Below are 21,894 nucleotides of genomic sequence, written 5' to 3'. Positions count from 1 at the left end.
GACATTGTAAACAAATAGACAAATCTATTTTCCAAGCTCTCCATTAGATAACTATTTCATGAATAGAATTCATACATATTTATACATTATTACATATGAACACAATATTGGCTAAATAAAGCTTTTCATTCCCTGAAGCTTCCACTTAACATTAGTCCAATTTGACATTATTTGTAGGCTAAATTAAAGGCTTATTGAGGTTTGTTTTAAAGGCATTGACTTAATCTGACCAGTGGAACTAGTTAATGCCAATAACATGTCAGTAATAAACATTATTTATATTTTCACCACTGTAACTAAACACCCTGACTATGCTTCACCTACCCCAATCCTAGAACCACTGTCCTAAATGTTTTTGAAAAACCAACAGACAATTCCTTGTTTTCTTGTTATATGTTGTTTGTTTGATTAAATAAGTGTGAGATTAATGATAGACATCACAGTATTTTCAGAGTTTGACAGCCAATCTGTCATTTTTTCCAGAATAGTGACTGAAAATCACATAAACACATTTTAGCTTTCACTCTAAAAGTAGTTTTAGTAATAGTAATTTTATAATATAAATAGTAAAAGTAATTTTTTTCATGTCACTAATGTAATTCAGATTTGATCCACTTGCTGCTATACATCAAAAGGTAAATAGGCAGATGGATATGAGTCTCTCTCTCTCTCTCTCTCTCTCGCACTCTCTCTCTCTCTCTCTCTCTCTCTCTCTCTCTCTCTCTATCTTCTTGTGGCAGACTTATTTTGCAGTCCTTATCTTCTCACAGTCTTGCCATGCAGCATAGCTAAGGGCAAGTCCTCCATTATACAAGAGATTACCACAAAATGTCCGTAGTTCCACATTAATTACCAGGATCACATATCTCTCTTTATGTCATCTTCACCACTGAACAACCTCATTCGTCTTCATCTTCTTCTTTATCTTTCCCCAGCAGCTTGTAGAGCCTCAACTTTTCTGTTACATTCTATTGTATTCTATTCTATCTGTTGGTGTTCATCTGTTTGCCTTATGTAGTGCTCAATGTACAATCTACAGTTCATTTTCTCTTGCTTGAATCGGCACACTTGTCACAGACATTTTTTTGCAGAGTTTTGAAGAACTTTGTTTGTGTTACTGGAATTGGATCAGAAACATATAGACATTTGTAAGAACAAGCAAAGTTTTGCATTGAAATGTACAAAGCAAGCTCAAGGGAAGATTGAATCATTAGATATTATCTCAGTGTGAAAAGCATCAACAGCATTAAAAGCTGTGTATTAGGATTCTTGTAACAGATGGATTTTGTATACGTTATGTATATTAGGCAAAATAATCATGATTATGAGCAAGAATGAAATTGGAATGCCAAAAGTCATTTTGCAGGTCATTAGATAAGCTAATGTGATAGACGGGAGGAAATTAGATTAGCACTCAGACTGATGTGACATATCATTAGAGAGCTGTGATAATGGGTGATCATTACTAGCTTTAGGAATAGCAGGATGTCTTGCACTTGACTTTTCGCTTTTGACTATTCAATCACCATTACACCTGGAGGCATATAGCGTTTTTCTCTCCTGACACTCTGCTTTTTTATACAATTGCAGGATTATGATTCAGGTCTCACTGTGGCAGGTGACACATTGACCTCTGAGGCAGAAGTGTGACTCGCCTTCCCTCAGCTAAGACGTACAAAAAAAACAGATAATCCTCTGGAAAAAGCTTTATAACCATTTGTATGTAAAACATTTGTTTTGAACGGACCAATCAACCAGTTACACTGCATAAATTCATGCAGTTACAGGTCAAGAACTTCATGTAATGAAGTCAAGCATCAGCACATCACATCAAGCTTCAGCATGTGATTATGGTGAATTTGTAGCATGGTTGTTGATGCCACATATGAGTATTAGGAAACTGCCAGACTCCTGGGATTTTCACACACAACAGTCTCTAAAGTTGACACAGAATAGAGGGGGGAAAAAACACTCCTTACAACTGTGGTAATCAGAAAAGAATGTCACAACCTACGTGATGAACCTTGAGGTTTATGGCACACAATAGAAGAACACCACATTAGCTTCCTCTTATTTATATACAGTCTAGCCAAAATAAACCAGAATCTTATAAGAATGTATTTTCCTTTGACTGTATTATGCCTGAATCCATTCCAGGACATGATTATCATATCAGAATTAATATCAGTATAATCTGTATGTTTGTCTTATGTGTTTCAAATCTTAGTTGGTGATCTCTAAGGCATTTGATTTAAACATAGTAAATATAATTCATTATTCATTATTTTTAATAATATGTTTCATTATTTTGTATATACGGAATGTTTGCACTTTTTGAGGAGATTGTGTTGGTTATGAGTTTTCACACATACATTCAATACACACTGATCTTTACTGTATATCCTTACACACAAAATCTGTCTGAAACTATACTTGTCCCTAGAATGAGCAGTCTCTTAAATACATGAAGCTCTGTGAGCTTATGATCCAGGCAAGCTGTGATGAGTTGACCATTTGCTGCCATCATGAGGTGATTGATGTGAAATACATTGCCTTATTTTAATGCTCACTATGGAAAATGACAACGGCGTTGTCTATACATTTTGCTGTTTATCTTAATTCGCAGGAAATCATAAGAGTAAAAGGATTAAGAACATAAAGGACTGTCTAATCTTACAACTTAATTGTAGAATGTATTATAAGATTGTATTGTATTGCGAATATTATTGAACATAATCCTGTACATGATGACGGTGCAGGTATTTTGTATTTTAGTTATCAGTGCTAAGTCTTATTTTTCTTCTGAATGTCATTTGAAAAGTCTTTTTTTTTTTTTTTTGTAAGAATCGTTATTGTTTAAGCAAGTGTGTAAAAATTGTTTATAAGATCTCCATAATCCACCTTTCCAATGCATCTACACTTCATTATTGTTAATAGTACTATAGTACTAACATTCATACCCTTTGCTATTACACATTCAGTGTATGCTGTTGTCAGTATTATACATTGTACTGCAGACAGGCAGTTGTTTTTTAAGATTACTCTGTAAAAAGACAATCTCTGTCTTTGTGTACTCCATATTTAAATGTTCCTCACTCTTTCTTTAGGACTTCTGGCCCAGCTTCAGTTGCCGCAGACGAATGTGGAGGTGATTCAGGGACGGATGGCAATTCTTCAGGCCACATATACAGGAGCTGACTTCAGTAACACTGCCATCATCTGGAACTACCTGGCTGGTCAACCCCAAATGGTGGGTAGCTTGTAAGCTATTGTTACTATTATACTGTTATTATAGACACACACCTTGGATCTCGGACCTCAGTGAAGTGACCAGCTGAAAGGAAGACAATTAAATAAGGAAGGAAAATTTTAAGGATTTTAAAATTGATTTTGAACAAACTAGGTAGATTTACTTTCCAATAGAATTCTGACACCAAGTATTTATCACTTAGATAGATTTTCACAGAAATTGTATGACTTGTCTAGGTTTTGACTTAATTTATCTAAGTCCTTTTGTTTGCTTGTGTCTCTAATGTCGGTCTCACTTTCTGTCTCTCCCTAGATTATTTCCTATGTGAATGGGCGTGTCAGCATCAGCGATCAGTATAAATACAGAGTGGGTTTTGTCAATCAAATGCCTAATAGCATTCTGTCAATCTACATAAATAACACAGTTGAGTCAGATTCTGGACGATACATGTGCCAGGTTGCACCTGGAGCTCCAAAAGAGCTGACACTTAATGTGACTGGTGAGTACAAGGGAAGTCACTATACATGTAGTATAGAGTACATCTAAATTTACACTTTCATACATATGTTCCTTTATGTTGTTTGGTAAGTCATGGTACAAATAAAGGCTCTTATGTGCTACCTTTGTTTCTGTTGACTGGAAACCTAATTGTCTAGGCACGAAAAATGGTAGCTGACATGATGATATAATAGATTTTATGTGAATCTGGCTAGCATCTTTTTAGCAAATCTTTAGTTTTTGTGCTAGCAAAAGATGTATGATGGCCAGGGCCGGATTAAATAAATGGACTACACTAGGCAGGCTGCATTTTTTGGGCCTCCCTCCATCGATGTTATTTATGAATTGAAATCTGAAACTTACCAAAGTTACTAATAAAAGTTAATTCACATTTTACATAGCCCAGTCTTTAGTTACAAATTGGTTATGTTGTATATTAAACAGTCTATCAGACTATTTTTTGATATTCATTATTTATACGTCATTACACGGGCGCCACAGTGTCTTCTGCCGCATCTTCCTCCGCGTCTTCCGCCGCATTTCCCGCCACATCTTCCACCGCGTTTACAGCTGTCAGACGGCTGCCCGACAGAAACTTTTGCAAAGTCCCCCGCTGTCTCTTCTTTTGTTCTTCTCCATTTTTTTTTTCTTTTTACGGTTTGCCGCACCCGAAAGCATCTTCAAAGTCAGCCTACTACTCAAAACACACCTGCCTGCTATATTTATTGCCCCGCTCTGACATCTGACCGCCGCTGATGTCTCCTCGGACTTAACTGGCTGGCGCCTCTATATAAATACAGTCTATGGTTTAAATAAACATCGTCACTATTTTTATTTAATTAATAAATAATGAAATAAATTGTAGATAGGACATTTGTACATTTTATTTTTATTATAATTTATTTTTTTATACTTTTTTTTTTTTTTTTTGTCCCTCTGTCTGGGCCCCATCCCGCCAATCGGGCCCTAGGCACGTGCCTAGTTTGCCTTTGCGTTAATCCGGCTCTGATGATGGCTTAGTTGCACTTAAAAGTTTTCACATATCTGCATGTTCCTGATTATGAAAATGTTGGCTGTTATCTTTGCATGTTAATTAATACGACTAGTAAAAATCATTCGATTGTTCTTGTGACTCTACTGAAGTGTGTAGTGCAGTATAAGGTGGGTAGCATGTGCCAAAGTTTCTGTAATAGTGATTGTTACATCATCATGGATCACATGTTTAAATACACAGACAACATTAACACTTTTGCTTTTGGAAGACAATAATGAATTTTATTTTATTTTATTTTTTTTTGCTTGTTGATCACCAAGAAGTGCTAAGAATCCAGACAAAGGCACCTGGGCTACTGATTTGTCCACACCTCATGATAAATTCTGTAGATGATTCAGAATTCCATTTTTATCTTAGCTTTATCATTTTTCTCCCTGTATTTGCAGTTCCTCCTGGCACCCCTGTTTGTAAGGTGCAGGGAAAGCAAGAAGTCAAATCTAACGTCACACTCACGTGCCTGTCGAGCTCTGGCAAACCTGTACCTAAATACAAGTGGTCCAAAACCAGCCCAGCCTCTGAGATCTATTTCTTCCCCATGCTCAGTAAGTTCTTCCTACAGATCAGAGCATCACTGTTTGCCATAACATTGAATACTAGTGGACCGGATTGTTTTGTACAATTGTATTTTGTATTTGGCAAAATATGATGTGTTCAGTTTACTCAGCATGTACAAGATGGAAAATCACCCAGAAATTGTGCAAATGCATGTTCTTTTTCAGATGAGGTTGCAGGAACCCTGAAGCTCAATAATCTGAGCAGCAACATGTCAGGGAAGTATGAATGCACTGCCTCCAACTCTGCAGGAGAAGCCAAGTGTTACATCAACCTGGAGGTTTTCACCTGTAAGTCTGACTGTTTGCATGTTGGAGTGTATTTTGTCCTGTACATTTTACTTTCTCGACACAAACCATAGTGACAGTTCATCGCAGACAGTTTTCTATGTGTGTTTCTTTGGGTGTCTCTCAAAGCTTTCCACTCTTTAACCGTTAATTAGCAAAGGCTACAAAATGCAACTCATTTCACTTTTCAGTTAACTGTTAGTATGTGAATACTCTTTTTTTTTCTCGTATTCTTTTTAAATGCAAACATTATACAGTACATGTATTGTTCTTCTTGAATAGCATCTAATGCTGGGGTGATAGCTGGAGCCACAGTGGGTGCATTGGTGGGCCTCATCCTCATCATCCTTATCATCGTTTTCTTGTGGACACGCAGAAAGAAGGATGTGGAGGAAGATCTGTCCAATGATATTAAGTAAGACTTACTGCTACTTTATATACCACCATATATGCAAATATCAATATTCCATCTAAATGCAGATCTGTTTTCTGTGGTGTTATTCACAACATGCATGACATACAGGTAGCTGTAAGTAAAAAAAAAAGATTGTACCCAAACTAATTTGGTACTTTTGACTGTTCTATGAAAATAGTAGCATTCATAGTGAATATTAGAGAAAAATAAATTAAAGATGCAGCTTTATCCCTCTTGGATACAGTACAATTGTACATAAGAGCTGCTGCTGTAATAAAACGTACTGTCCTGGGTTGATCCCAGATCTCTTCTTCACAATATGCTCACACTGAACATCTTGTTCAAACACTTTTTGAACTTGAAATGCTTTTTGACTTTCATAGTATAAACGTGTAGAACAACAATGATTTATTACTACAGTATATGGTACAATTAGCACCCAGAAGATGAGAAGTTCTCTTGTGAGTCTGGTTCCTCTCAAGTTTTCTTCCTCAAATCTCCTCTGTAATGCTGATTCATGCTAGTCTGTTGTTTCTTTTATTTGTCTTGTGCATTCGAAAGGATTTAATTACTGAAAGTAAAGAGCATCCTGACAGTTTCCTCTTATTCTTTCTTAACATAATAGTTTAGCTTGTCAGTTTATACCATTGCCATATGTTATTTTGTGATTCTATGTAAATTTAAACACTAATTTATCCATGTGTTATAAACAGGGAGGATGCTCAGGCCCCTAAACGTGTCTCCTGGGCGAAGAGTGGAACAGGCTCAGACATCATCTCCAAAAATGGCACTCTGTCTTCCGTCCGCTCCAGTCCTCTACCTCATGACACACAGAACCACTACTACCACCATTACCCTGTCAGACAACCCGCCACTGACACAGCCTCCATCATCACAGGAACCACCAGCTACCGGCCACGACCCGCAGGCCTCTCCAGCTCTGTGGAACACGCTCTGCCCGGCTACAACACCACCACCACTTTCACAGAGCCAAGCAATCCCCCAGCACCTGCCAGCTCCAACGGAGGCTCCCTACCCAGGACTGAAGCTCTTCAGCCTCCGACCTCTCACTACATTCCTGCCCCGAGCGCAGTGAGTGCCGCCAATCTCTCCCGTATGGGAGGTGTACCCATTATGGTTCCTGCACAGAATCAAGCTGGTTCTCTCGTCTAGGGCTGAAGTGGGTTTGCTGTTTAGAGCGCCCTCTGCTGGAACTAACACTGGAAATGACTGAATTTGGAGGTGGTTTTCCAAAAGGAAAGAGTCTTTCACTGACTATCCTGAAAATGTGCAGTATGATGTAATCTTATTTACAGAATTGATTTTGTTGTACGTTTTGTGGATCAGTTTGGGGGGTAATTATTTTAACTGGGAAGGCCAGGTCCAGGTAATCCATAGAAAAGGCTTTCTTTCTGATCACATTTCTTAGTTCAAAAGCAATAAATTTATTGCAGGCTTTTGCTTTGAACATTTGTATGTAATTAGCCTGTTTAAGACTGGAAAAAGACCAACCCCAGAATCCTGTTCTTGGCTAAAAGGAGTTGAAAGCTGATGTGTTGTTCTGCTGTTGTAGTCCATCAGCCACAAGTTTCACTATATCGAATGCTCCGAGATGCCTTTCTGCTCACCATGGTTGTAAAGAGCTGTTATTAGAGTTATCAGTTTTATTCAACTCAAACAGGTCTGCCTATTCTCCTCTGCCCTTTCTCATCAGCAATGCATTTCTGTCTAAAGAGGTTTGTGGTTTGTCGCACCATTCGGTGTAAGCAACGATCTTGGTCAGCAAGATCCTTTTTTTTTCTTGGTCAGCAAGATCCTTGGTCAGCAAGATCCTTTATGTGGACATAACAACTGAAGTCATTTATGTCTCTATCTACATGATCTTTTCCACCATTTGGTCACTTTCAAATTCTTATCCCTCTGGCAGCTATAACCCCCATTTGATAATGCAACAGCTATTAGCCAAGAGGAGTAAAGGCGTAAAGGAGTAAAGTTCTTCTGAAAAACCAGCCAGCTAACTGCTAACCAACTAAGCCAAAAACACATCTTTTTCAAACTGCTGCTCATGCAGTGTCATGAATTTATGCATTGGCTAAAGATCATTGGATAATAACATCTGCAGGTGTTCCAATTAAAGTGGCTGGTGAGTGTGTATATAGTAGGTATTTGGATTCAAATATTCAGTTACCACACAAATATTTAGAATATTATCTCACAATTTTTTTTTATAATGTTACTTATGACAAATCAGACAAAAGCACACGCATCCTCTCATCTCTCCCACCTTTATCTCTGCCTCAGCTCACTGCACCAGTGAACAATCATTACTATAGTTAAGCACAGGTGTGTGTGATCCTTACCTTTATTTTCCCTCAGCAGCACTTGACCACGTCCTCCTTCCACACTTTTTTTATTTTTTTCAGTCCGATCAACCCAAACTAAAGGATGCTTACAATTAAATTAATATACCTATTTAATAACCAAATTTATTTACATTTTTTAAAAACTGCAACGCTAGAATAAACCAACTTCATGCTGGAGAGAGAGAGGCAGGTCATTAGATCTACATACATGCCAAACCTTGAACACTTTCCTCATGAAATCTTTACAGAATGCTGAATTAGTAGTAATTAGGCCATGTGTTGTACAGTATGTAAACTTGCAGTTCTCTAATTATAATATAATTACATGACAATGTTTCAATTACTTCCATTGTATTATAACTTTATTATATTTTTGCCTGCAGGATGTTTTTGTATTTTTTAAAGGATGATATAAAAAGCACTGGTGTGAGTCTATTAATTCGTTGTAAATTCTTATAGTGTTTCATATACATAGAACAAACTGAATAGAAGATGCACTTCTAGAGCATCTCAAATTATTATGTATATGGCATGTTCTGTAGATGGAAATGGAGAACATTTCGATAGATTATTTTAATTCAATGAAGACAGACTCCTAGAAAATGCTAAATATCTTGTGTGTAGTTTTCCTTTTGTTACAGTAACAAGAACAGGCATTTAGTTCAAGCAGCAATGAAAGAGAATGGAGGAGTAAAAAACAAAGTAGGGTTATTTTTTTCCACAAGGTTTAACATTTATTTGGACTTTTGCCATACTTTACTTTGCTCCATGCCCCGTAATAAACAAGAAATACAGTATGTACATTAAAGATATGCTCATATTATGGCATAGATGACACTAAATTACACTAACTCAGAGTGGAAACTGTACTCTCTGGTGATAATGACTTGACAGGATTTGTGATTAAAATAAAAAACAAAAAAATGCTTAAAAAAATCTTCATGGTCTGAAAACTAACAGAATAAAATAAGTGGCCTCTGGTTATCAGTTGGTGTTTTTCTATAAATTAGCATTAATACGAACATTAAAACATGCTATCTACTAAGATGAAGCCACAATACAGAAACAGCTAAAAGGAGAAGGTGACAGATGGACAGAATGTGTTCCAACATCCCTCAATACACCTGTGAACACCTCTGAAAAGACAAGAAGAAACACAGCGCCACAACATATGGGCTTATCTTTTTTTTTTTTTTTTTAAAAAAAAAAAAGGAGAGAGAGAGAGAGAGAGAGGAGTAGAGAATACCTGATCAATGATGGAAACGGATTGTTATTGTTGTCTGTTTCCTCCTAGCATGCTCCATATGGCTTTTGGCCCATTGTAAAATATACAAAAAATAGGAAAGCACCGAGCTCTGCTTTACTGGCCTTGTGGATATGTGCACACGCAGGTAGGACAGTGAAATGAACTGGATTAGGCTAAGCAAACGTTTGAGGATGTTTAGATTTTAAAGGTCCCTTGATGATAGTGTTAAGGAGTTCATGCAGCTGGGACTGAAGCAGAGAGAGAGAGAGAGAGAGAGAGAGAGAGAGAGAGAGAGAGTGTGAGTGAGTGAATGTGTGAGTGAGTGAGGGAGGAAAACCCCAGCCTTCCTCAGAGCCCCAAAGGTAGGACAGCACACACAGTTGCTTACGTGGGACACAGAACTGAGGAGGAAAAAAAGCCAAATCAATCACAGCAAAAAAAAAAAAAAATCTGTTTTAAAAATAAAGTTTGAACATTATTTTATTTCCACAGATGTGACATTATATTGATCTTAAAGCAGTTCAGGGAAAAGAACGTTGAAGGAAAAATGATGTTCACCTTTTAGTATGTAGTCAGTTAGCAGGGTGGGGACTTTCTCACTGTCCTCCTTCATGGCATAAAGAACTGATATAGAGAAAAAAGAGAAGGATGACACTGTCAGTGGTTCTATGAATGACAAATAAGCCTTGAATGCTGCCTTGTATTTTACCTACTATGTTGTATTTAGTTATCTTAATGTTGTACTAAAGGAACCATTCACCCTGAACATCTTGTATATTAATCTGTATAATTAATATGAGATGTTCAACACCATCAGATGCGCTAGTGTCCACCAGCTCCTGCTTACCCCTCCTGTCATTTCTCTCATCACAGATTTACTTTATACCGAAATTATGAAACTATGCCTTTTGTCTTCTTGTTTACCTTATTTCACTGTAATTAACTGTTTGCCTGCATTATCCACAATGCCATTTTAATATTCCTTCAGTCTGTCTAACTCTCACCTCATCTGTAACCTGCTGAAGTTTACAAAGCATAATATAATGCTCTCTCTCTCTCTCTCTCTCTATATATATATATATATATATATATATATATATATATATATATATATATATATATATATATATATATATATAAAACACTATAATGCTCATATCACCAGCAGCGTCACTGTGGTTGTCATCTTGTAGCTCTCATGACCAGCTGAGCTGGGTCTCTGGAACTGCATCGCATTCTGGGTCTAGGTGTTGATTTTTTTAGCTCAGCTATGTCTACGCTGGATTTTCTCATTAGTCCGTGTTTTGTTTTGAGGAGGGAACATCAAATACTTACTGCTATTACTTAACTTGCACTTACTTTTTGTCAGCATCTGAAGTTCCTCAACAGATGGAGGAGCTCCTTTCTTCTCATATGGGATCACTGTGTTTAGATACTACATAAAGCAGATACATTGAAATATTATTTTGAGAGAACTCTAGTTAATGCTGTGTTAAGTACACAGAATAACATGTATCCCATCATGTTTGCAATACAGACACACCGTAACATTGTACTGTAACGCTTCCTCACCTGTCTGTCCATCCCTGAGTTTCCAAATGTCTGTCTGATCCCCGTCTGAAGGATGTTAGACAGACCCTCCATACTGAAGCGCTGCAAAGAATCATAACATCATAACACCTTTGAGCTAAAATAGTATCTTTAATGCCACATGAGACTTAACATACACTACTTAACATCACCGCAATGAATCTTACCAAGTTTAAAGAAGTTTGAACAGAATGAAATGATTATGATATACCAAATCTATGATTATTACATATTATATAAATATTAAAACCTATTTCTAGAAATATTTTACTACTTTAAGCTATAAATGTTATTTTACACATTCATTTCTTGAAACATGCAAAACTGTGCTTCAGCAGAGTATGATTCAGAGAAACTTATTGAGTTTCATATAAATGAAGGTCAGAAAGAAAAGACCAAATCAACTCTGATAGCAAAGTGAACCTATGAAGTATAGTGTGCTTAATGAAATGACACACAGCCATAGCTAGAGCATGTTAGGAGTTTGTTTACAGTAACAGTGCAGCTAGTATGAGCTGAAGCATCACATGATAAGGCTAAAAGTCTGTGTAAGCTTCCTCTGCTCTTCCTGTAAATGCTAAGTGCAGTTTACATTAATGGATGTGAGGAGGTCCATTAAATAGAGACATACAGACAATGCAGTCTGACTTTAGAAAGCACCTCAGCTCCCTCTCTCCCACACACACACACACACACACACACACACACACACACACACACACACACACACACACACACACACACACACACACACACACACACACACACACACACACACACACACACACACACACACACACACACACACACACACACACACACACACACACACACACCTTCACAGGCATGCTGCCGGTCTTCTCCGAGCGTCCAGTCCCCTGCAGGCTCATGGCCTTGTCCTTGCGCCGGCGCTTGCTGAGCTCCCGCTGCTCCTTCTGCCGGTTCTGCACCTCCACGAGGGCTGTGATGAACGTATTCTTCACCTCCTTCTCAAACTCCAGCTCGTCTCTCCGTGCCAACTGAGTCACCAGTTCCTCTGAGTATTCCCTTACTGCCATCTCCACACGGCCCAGCAGCTCCAGCAGATCCGAGCTCGGCATCAGCCTTAATCCTAAACACAAGAACCGCAGAAAGATTAAGCTTAAGCTTAAGTGCAGCACAGATTTAGGTTATTTATTGATGCATTGTTATTAGTTCAGGATAATTGTTCAGTTGTGGTTCTTCACATCACCACAAGAGAGCAGACTTTCTCACATAGGGAAGAACTGACACACGTCTGTTTTCAGTCAACCTTTCAGTATAACTATACAATTCTGGAGATTCTTTTTTAAAGAAAAAGCCAATAAATCCAGGTTTGTTAAAAGCTAGCAACATACTGTAAGCACAAACTGGAGTTAGCTTATATGAGTTAAAACAAAAGAAGATTTGACTGCAGTGCCATTACATCAGAGATGAAGGCTGACCTTCATAAGAGCAGTTGTTGTTGTTGGCGGCCTGAGACAGCATGCGGATCTCCTCCAGGAGAGAAGGGTTAGTCTTAGGGGAGGAGATACCGCTTTCCTCCTCCTCCTCTTCCTCTGTCTCACCTGGGTCAGGAGAGTTCTCCATCATCTCAACAATCTCCTCTATCACCTAACAATAAACATTTGAACTCGATTACACTGGACACATGCAATCATGAGCTGAAATGAAGTATGGAGAAAAACACAAGGGTGTGTCCTGTTTTGAAAAATAATGAATACAGGTTTGGTGTGGTGCAGTCAGATCACTTCCTATAACAAAACTTCTTGAAATATTTGATTCTACTTATTTCAATTATATTTGTTATACATAGTTATAATAATTGTATGAGCCTTAGAATATGAAGCTCATTCTCTATACCCTCATCCAAGTCCCTGTTCATACCTTAAGCACATACTACAGATACATTAATGTATTTGAATGATCGTATTAATTTATATCTGAAATTTGATGTTATAATGATATTAAAATATTGTTATAGTAAATAAGACCTTCTGACTAATCAGACTAAGGAATTCAAAAGCAGTTAGCACAATTGTACATATTCTAAAGTGATCAACAAGATATGTCAAAAGTACTCCTTTATTTAAGATTGTTTTACTATAATTACTCCTTCACATTTTCCACAGTAGACTGCTTTCTCCAAATGACTGCAATTTAAATATATTCAGCCAGGAGAAATAACTCAATAATAACTCAGCTAGGAGAAAGATCTCTGTATGTATATCAGAATAAAGGAGACGATTAGGGCTAAGGTGCTGTTCTTAATCTTAACTCTGCTCTATTAGTGATACTATTGTCAAATAAAGTAGTCTAGAGTAACCATTTGGAAAATACACTGCCTTATAAATCAAGCTCGTGGCTTTCCATCATAAATAAATCCATCATCAGGAAGTGGTTAATGGGGGCTGAGGACCTGCCAGCGTCTCACCTGGTCAGCTGTGATGAGAGGTTCTTCAGTCAGACAGTTGGCATTTTCGTTCTTCTCATTCATCTCCTCCTCCTCTTTTTCGTGTATCTATAAAAAGTAGGTTAGAAACATGGTTGTTATGACAACGCTCAGCTCAAGTCTGCTAGTATCAACGTCATTCTGGGACGTGACAAACAGCAGAGTGGAAGGGCAAATAACTCGACATTATTCGGTTCTTACGCTGCTCTTAATGTCGAGTGCTGCTGAACGTTTCTTCTACAGTCTAGCATGTGCTTGATGAATGGTGCCTAATGCAAGGTCTGTTTTGCAGAACTGTTATAAATGGACAGCTTTCTAAGCACTCAATGTGTCACAGATGTAGACTAAATAACTATTCATTTACTCTTCTTTCAGCTTTTAATGATTTGACTTTGACAATTGAAATGCTAAAAAAAAGAAAACACGCCTAAGAACAAAACCATAATTGAGCTGTCATTCTCCTGGAAATCTTGTCTTGGCCTGATGCAAGACTCAGAGCACTTAAAGTGACTCTGCCGCTTGTTATTACGTCTCTGAACAGAATATGTCTGGCACAGAAAACGAAACGAGGCTTTGTTTCAATTACAAAGCGAGAGAGAGAAGGAGCAATGTTTACTTTGAGACAGCTTTCGAATACACACGCTGTTAATTATGTTGTGTTCAGAGAGATATTTCAGGATTTTGGGGTGATAACATAAAACTTCTTCAAGCTGGAGAACATTATGTACACATACACACACACACACACACACACACACACACACACACACACACACGCACATACATATATATATATATATATATATATGACATTACAGGACATTATACGCTTTTCCATTTACTATATCTAATACTTGACCAGAGCTCATTTCTAGCTCTCTTACTTCATCATCTGAAAGGTTGCCATTCAGTGTCTCTGAATTTGGACAATCCCAGCTGGACACAGAGGATGGCAGATAGTTATCAGTCAGAGCATCCCATACACTGCAAACACAAACCAAACATATATATAAACACAAACACACAACATGTATACTATTAAACCTAGTTAAACAGAAATGTTAATATTAATAAAATAGCAAACAGCAACTAGTGTAAGTTTACCTAACAGATTTATTTTTATTTTTTTCAAAATTTTTCAAGACCATGTGTCTGTCCATATAGTAGAGTAAACAAGCCCTCATTCACAATCACACAAACTCACAGAAAAGCCTTACAAAAGGCCACTGGGACACTACAACAGGGACAAACTGGTACTGGTACTGATCTACAATCTGCCCATAATATCTGAAAGCAGCTGATGAATCTACACCCACAACAAACAAATGTTCATTCTGTTGAAGCAACTGAAAAAAATTAAAGTGATGATGTGCCAGGAAATCGTACTAAAATACAAGTGTTAGCACAAATCCATTTTATAATTGAAGCCCTGATGCAGAATATACAGTTCAGGTTGATGATTAAAGTGTGAAGTTTACAAAATTATACTAATTTTAGTCCCTATAATATGCAGGGACACCCGGCTTAGCTTCACACCAGAAATAATCATCATCTCTGGGTGTTTTGGAATGATTGTCAGATAATTTTTTGCCACTATTCAATTACAACGTCACTAAATTAAAAATTACAATAATTGTGTGTGTTACAGAACCATCCATTTATATTAGATCAAAACTAACTTGATGATTAGCCACAAATGCATCATAACTAGTCTATACACAAGCAGCCTGTCTCTAGACTGCTCATTATCATCAACATTAAGCTAGTTAATGTCACATCCGTTGATGTGACAGTCAGATTGTTTAGTTATCAGATAATGATCCAGTCTGTGTAATAGCAGTCCTAATTTTTCCCCTTCAGCTGAGCTCTAAAAGCTAACATGCACTTGGAAATAATAAACAAATAAGACTGCTACTATAACACAGAAATATAATTCACTGAGGAAAATAAAGCAGCGAATCAGTTTTTCAGCAATGTGAAGCAGATGGATGTAATTTAATAAAAGTGAGAGTATGCGTGTGGAGAGGAGATGTAGTAATGGCCCACTGTGTTCCCGCTGAGCACCAACAGACCAGACACACCCATAGATGTACATTAGTCAGCTAGTCCGTCCTGACATTAATCCATCATTACAAATGCTGATGCCAGACTGTTTTTGGTCAGTCATCTCAACTGATTGGTCCACTAAATGTGTGAACCCACTAAAACCACTTTTGTTGTTTTATATACGTAGTGTTTCAAAAGAAATGAAATCCAGAATAATGATAAACAAAACAGCTTTGTGACAACTGGGTGATTCAAAAAATAACCATCAAATTTAATACATTACTGCTACACAAACTTCAAGTCTAGAGGCTTACGTTGTATATCATGTGTTTGACTTACTGTTCAAGGATCTCAAAGTTTTATGGAAAATAAGACCATGTATGCATTGCATCTTGAAGTAACCACTACATTAATGCTATCAGATGCATCTAATCAACTGAACAGTGTAGCTTAGTAAAACTCGAACTAGACTCAGAAAACGAAGAGTTCATATGCAGTTATGAAGGAAAGTTATTTGTGTGTCTGCGTGTAGGTGGAAAAAGGTGTGTTGTCTGTTCTCAGGCTCTTCTTCAGTTTATTCATTTCCTACATAATGCTCCCGATTTTCTAATTTAGCAAATAGTGAGTAATGTAAAAAAAAAATTTTTTAAAACGCAACACAGTCTAGTTTGATGGTATGATTGGTGCTGAATTTAAGGGAAAATAAAAAATAAAAAACAGGCACAGATTTGTGTGTGACTGATTCAGGCCAAAAACAGGATCCACAGGGAAGAACAACACATCACAACAGGAGCCTTCCGAGTAAAACATGCGGGCCAAAAACTGACTCAGAGCTCAATAAGCCTTCAAACAAGCCTTCTGTGCTTAACTACTGCAATTCCAAGTGACATGAACATATGGTCGAAGCTCTGAGAAGTCTATAAACTAGGATGAGATTACTGAGAGGTAACAGAACCAATTATCATTCATCTGGCTGAATAGAGAAACAAGATGCTGTGCAGTTCGTATCTTTGTTGGTACAGTGCTTGGGAAAGCATGCTGTACTATGGGGAAAAAATAAAGAGGTAATCTATCATTTTATAGATTTTCCATTTCCTTTTTTGCTGACAAAGTGTAATTCAGAAAACAGCCAACTTCTCAGTTCTCACTGATGCCGTTATTGATATACAGGATGCAAACATATTTAATTTCCCTCTGAGAGTTCAAAAGCTCTACACATCTACACCAACATCTTTCATTTAAGGATTTATATTCCAAACACTGAGATCTAAATAAAGAAGAGCAACGTGAACTTAACCAGGTGATTTTTACAAAATTAACAAATATGGAAAAAATCAGGACTGTACACACAGATATATACCGACAGGTGATGATGTATTGCATCCCCATGTTGTTTGACAAGAGACAAGGACATCACACATCTGATCACACTATGTATATAAAATAACAGACACTAAATAGTTAACACAGTTGATCAGAGACTCTCAATGTTCAGAAAATATATTACTGCAGTATTTCTATACATTTCCATATAGTTTTATAAATATTAATTAAAGATTAAGTTATTACTATGATTAAAATCTTCTATAATAAAGGCATACCATTTATATATCTAGATTAAAGGGTTTAAAAAAAAAACTCACTCTTCATCCTGCAGCCGGTCCTCATCCTCTTCAGCATGTGACTGATTGCGTACCGGAGCCAGGCCCTCTGTCTTGGTGTTGTAGTTGTGAAAGCACACATTCAGCTTCTCGTCAAATTCATTCACCAGATCTTCCATGGACTTAAAACTCATCATCTCTGAGAAGTTCTCCAGCTCAGAGAAGTCTTCCCGGCACAACGGAGCGAGAGGAATGGTCCCATAAGGTAGGTGAGGTGCTGGTTCCAGTTCCTCCATTTTGCATGGCCGGAGATCCTCAAACTCCTCATCAAGACAGACAAGCGGAGCCTCCATAATTCTGCCCACACTCACACGGCCACTTAAAGATCTGTTCGATCACAACCCTGACCAAAACATAGCGCTTATTTATTTTTGGACCACAACTAAATAAATAAATAAATACTTCCATTAAAGTTTCAGTTAGAAAGCACTTAAAGATGCAGAACAAATGTATTGGAAAGGCACTTGAAGTGCAAATTTAACACATTATTTATGCACACCTTCTAATTGCTTCTATTATCTATAGATCACAAGAATGAGTCTGCAGTATTGATTATATGTTTACTATCCTAGGACTAGGCTAGAGCTGTGTTTTGAAATATGGCCCTTTTGGTATAAAGGAAAACTTTATCAACTGCTTACACACCTGCAACAAAAGTAAGGACGTAATGTCACACGTCGTAATTTAATTATATATAATAATATTATTAAATACAAATCGTTCAAAATGTCTAATGAATGATGTGATGATAAATGTTAATTAAAAAAAATACTTTAATATATATAAATGTGTGAAATACATCTATGGGTCTCTTCATTTTGAATATTTATGTATATTTTTATATCTTGATTAAATCATCTGGGCTACAGGGGAAAGTCAGTGATGAACTCTGGGACTCGGGGACAAAATCTAATAGAAAGTGATTATGCAGAACTAAAGCCATGTTCGTTAAACAAAAGGAAACTCCTTAAGCGTACACCATTATGCACCGTTCTGTTGGGTTTTAATGAGTATTATTCAGGCATGACTACATGACCCTAAAAGTTTCACTGAATATTTATTACCTATGGATTAGATTCAGGTCGTTTAAATTCAGGACTGTATTTTGCGTTCTGCAGTGTCAGATTGATCGTCCTGGAAGTACTAGGTACTTTCCCAGATAGCTTTTTTTCAATACAGCTTGGTTTCTAATCCAGTGGGCCAACATGAGGTAACAGTAAAAAAGCATGAAAAAATTAGATATGATTTTATAGACATTCACTACAAAGAATAATATATTGTAGTGAGAACATCTTAAGTACAGATAAATGCAACTAATATTAATCTAGAATGGAATAGTTTAAAAATATATATATAATATTATTAAGCCTATCTGTCGATATGTTATACTCATTTCAAGCTTAAAATTGTCTAATTACATTGGGAGATAAATTCCAAACATTTATTTCAAGCAAGACAGAAAATAATTATATAATTGTGTTTGGTAGTAAATGAGTCTTAGGGTTTATGGTCATATATTTGTTATTTAATGATATCATAATGACTAATTATTTGGGGATTTTTTTGTTATCACTATATATAAATCTTTACATAACCATACATAATAATACATACATAAACAGCAGAAGGAACAAAACTGCATTTAATATTCTGTGTCTACGTCTTTCCTTCCAAACAGTTACTCAGCAAAAGGACATCACATGATTCATTGTTTTTTTTTACTGTACAAGGTGATATTAGAACTAAGACTTTGACCTTCATATCTACTCATTCCTTTGGGATATGTCTCTCTATATTTCCATGCCCAAAGCCCAAACACAACAATGGCACATTTTAATGAAAGTCAATGAAATGAAGCAGAAGTAGCAGTGACATGGTGATGAGCAGCTGACCCTGATTCACTCTGAGAAGTAGCATTGGGAAATAAAAACGATAAAAAATTTTTTTTTTAAAGAGAAAGAAGGAAATATTATAGAATTGGTGTTGAACTCAACACTTCTGCCTCTCAATATACAATTATCTATTTTTTAAATTCCTGCTACAATATAACAGAATATTGCTATTCACATAGATCTACTTCCTTACATTTAAATAAGTTACTTATTTCAGAGTTATATAGTATATATTTTTCAGTACACAGTGACATCAGATTCTATATCCTTCCATACACCTGACATGAACAGGAAGAACATAATAGGCCACGAGAGTCAAAGCCGAGGGAAAAAATATGGCGGCATGAGATGGCTGGGAAAAGAAATATGACTAAATCCAAGGCACCAGATCAAAAACACCATGCTGAAGAGAATAAACTCAATTAAACTCTAACAAGGTAAAAAATAATAGCTAAGACATATACATATATGAAGACTATTTTGTTGGGAAAATAAAGAAATAAAAAAATAAAAAAATTGTATATAAAATGGCACAGGAAGGAAGCTGGTGAAAAGGAAGAGGGATGAAAACATGGAATGATAGAAAGAATAGATGAAGATCAATGTTACATGTTCTCTAGAGAGGAAAGACGGTGGGAAAACAATGGGACTGGAAATGTAGAAGAGAGTATTTACCTGCAGTCAAAGCTCTAGTTGTTGTGAAGCAGGCTGGAGACTGGAGAAAGCCCCTCCTAGTCTGAGCAAGTCAGAACCGCACTAGCATCAGCAAATCCCCAGCATGATGAGCGGTGGTGCGCACGTTCATTTCTCTATCTCTCATACAGAGAGAAAGCAACTCTCACAAAGGCTGTGCTGTCTCTCTTTCTCACACCACTGTCGTACGGTGTAAGCTAGCAGAAGCACAGGCGCTCGTCTCCTGATCAGTAAGCAGTGGCAGCAGCAGCAGTAGCCTTAGTCTCCTCACAGAGCCTGCGCATTGCCACAGCAACCGACATCCCATCATTTCCCCTCCTCCACCCCTCCTCAATCTGCTGCTCTCCTCATACACCTCATTCGTTCACTTTGTCCACGCCTCCACCCCCATTCGTTTCTGGCTTATCTCTTTCTATCCCCTGCAGAAAAGCCTTTATATTCATGAAAGTGGAATGAGGGAATGGAGGGAGGGATGCTGCAGGGCTTCATTCACACCTTCCTCTCTTTTGTCACTTGCCATGTGCCAGGGCGATGACAGAACCCTTCTTCTCTGGCTTTTTCACTTTTCTCAGTACCACATAAAGGCCCAGATTTACAACATACTTTACTAGCATGCAACACGCTTACACAAGGGCCGTACAGCCAGGTATTTTCAGTTACAAATCACAGACAGACACAAACGGATAGACAAACAATGTTGAAAATACAATTGCATAACATTTAATAGAAAATTTTAACCTATCAAAAAATATTTTTACAATTTGGCAATTTTAATTTAAGCTGGCATAAATCTCATCATTATAAAAAAGATGCTTATCTTCATTATTCGATCAACACCAATAAACATGTGATTTTGTTTCTAACAAATTTTTTAGAAAGTAATAATCTAATATGTCAAAAAAAGGTCCATAATTACCTACCGGCAGACAATAAATACAGTCATAAACCTCTGGGTGTATAGAGTATATCAAGCAGAGCAACTAATATAATGTGACCAAGCAGTGACCAGAGTCTTCACACACATCAAAATGTCTCCTCTCTTCTGCCACACAACTAACACACACATGCAGAATGCATATTTATGGAGCCTCTCTCTCATAGTCTTTGCTCTTATCCCTTGATATGAACTCCTTTATTTAAATTTTCAGGCACAGTCAAACAAATACACAGCTACATGGACAACTGAAACAACAGAATCAACATCTCAAACTGGATTATCACCAGTGGTTGAAAGAAAAACACACAGAATGGTATGAAGAGATGAGACCAGGGCCGATTTCTTCCTAAAACAGACTTTAGACTCATGTAAGCCTATCAGACTGAAACGCCGCATCAACCTGATCTCCAAATGTGTTTATGGTTTCATTAGGTTCTTTGTATTTTTTGTTTCTTTGAATGAACAGGCTTTATCATATTTGTTATTTAAAGAAGATAACATACATACTGCCTTCATTAAATACGGAAACAAGTGGGAGAAATCAGCCAGCCTCCTCAAGGACAAACTGTGATGACCTGATTTTGCTAAATAGGGAAAGAACCCCCCACCCCCCACCCCCATCACACTCACACACACACACTTGCACACGTGTGCACGCACACACACACACACACACACTACAAAACAGTCAAAACAGAGTCTGAATGACAGAGAGGCCGCTGTTGCTATAACAACCTGACAGCAACAATGAAGACTGCACTTGAGGTGGTTTCTTTGGTTAGAACTGAAAAGCCAGTCTCCACACACTAACAGCTTTGTATAAAGAGTTAGTGACATCATCATTACACAATTCTTGGCCCAGAAGCTTTTACTTCCAAGTGATACATGTCATGCTTATACAGTATAGAGACTGTGCTAGTATTCTTTTACCCGAAGAATA

General features: G+C 37.2%; 2 protein-coding genes across 3 annotated transcripts in view; one reads left to right on the top strand and one right to left on the bottom strand.

Moving 5' to 3' along the window:
* Positions 1-8,854, top strand: part of esama (endothelial cell adhesion molecule a) — a 29,559-nt gene extending 20,705 nt beyond the window's left edge. Inside the window, exons 1-7 of one of the 2 annotated variants that reach the window (XM_047804889.1) lie at positions 2,444-2,530; positions 3,108-3,250; positions 3,563-3,749; positions 5,189-5,344; positions 5,522-5,644; positions 5,924-6,056; positions 6,770-8,854. In XM_047804889.1, coding sequence (XP_047660845.1) covers positions 3,164-3,250; positions 3,563-3,749; positions 5,189-5,344; positions 5,522-5,644; positions 5,924-6,056; positions 6,770-7,229 — 1,146 coding nt within the window. In that variant the 5' untranslated portion in view covers positions 2,444-2,530; positions 3,108-3,163 and the 3' untranslated portion in view covers positions 7,230-8,854. Of the gene's footprint in view, positions 1-2,443; positions 2,531-3,107; positions 3,251-3,562; positions 3,750-5,188; positions 5,345-5,521; positions 5,645-5,923; positions 6,057-6,769 lie in introns of those variants that run through there. The other variant, XM_027151224.2, reaches the window with a different exon arrangement.
* Positions 8,855-9,698: 844 nt separating this feature from the next.
* On the bottom strand, positions 9,699-20,330 carry fez1 (fasciculation and elongation protein zeta 1 (zygin I)). The gene is made up of 10 exons (XM_027151232.2): positions 20,000-20,330; positions 17,415-17,775; positions 14,610-14,709; positions 13,708-13,794; positions 12,719-12,887; positions 12,092-12,366; positions 11,238-11,318; positions 11,025-11,100; positions 10,224-10,289; positions 9,699-10,066 (listed from the first exon to the last, which is right to left on the bottom strand). The coding sequence occupies exons 2-10, from the start codon at positions 17,723-17,725 to the stop codon at positions 10,050-10,052; spliced, it is 1,182 nt and encodes a 393-aa protein (XP_027007033.1). The 5' UTR covers positions 17,726-17,775; positions 20,000-20,330; the 3' UTR covers positions 9,699-10,049.
* Positions 20,331-21,894: the final 1,564 nt, after the last annotated feature.

The sequence above is a fragment of the Tachysurus fulvidraco genome, chromosome 20 (genome assembly GCF_022655615.1).
Source record: "Tachysurus fulvidraco isolate hzauxx_2018 chromosome 20, HZAU_PFXX_2.0, whole genome shotgun sequence".
NCBI lineage: Eukaryota > Metazoa > Chordata > Actinopteri > Siluriformes > Bagridae > Tachysurus > Tachysurus fulvidraco.
Note: the sequence above shows the minus strand (reverse complement) of the source record. Positions and strands in the feature narration are given on the sequence as shown.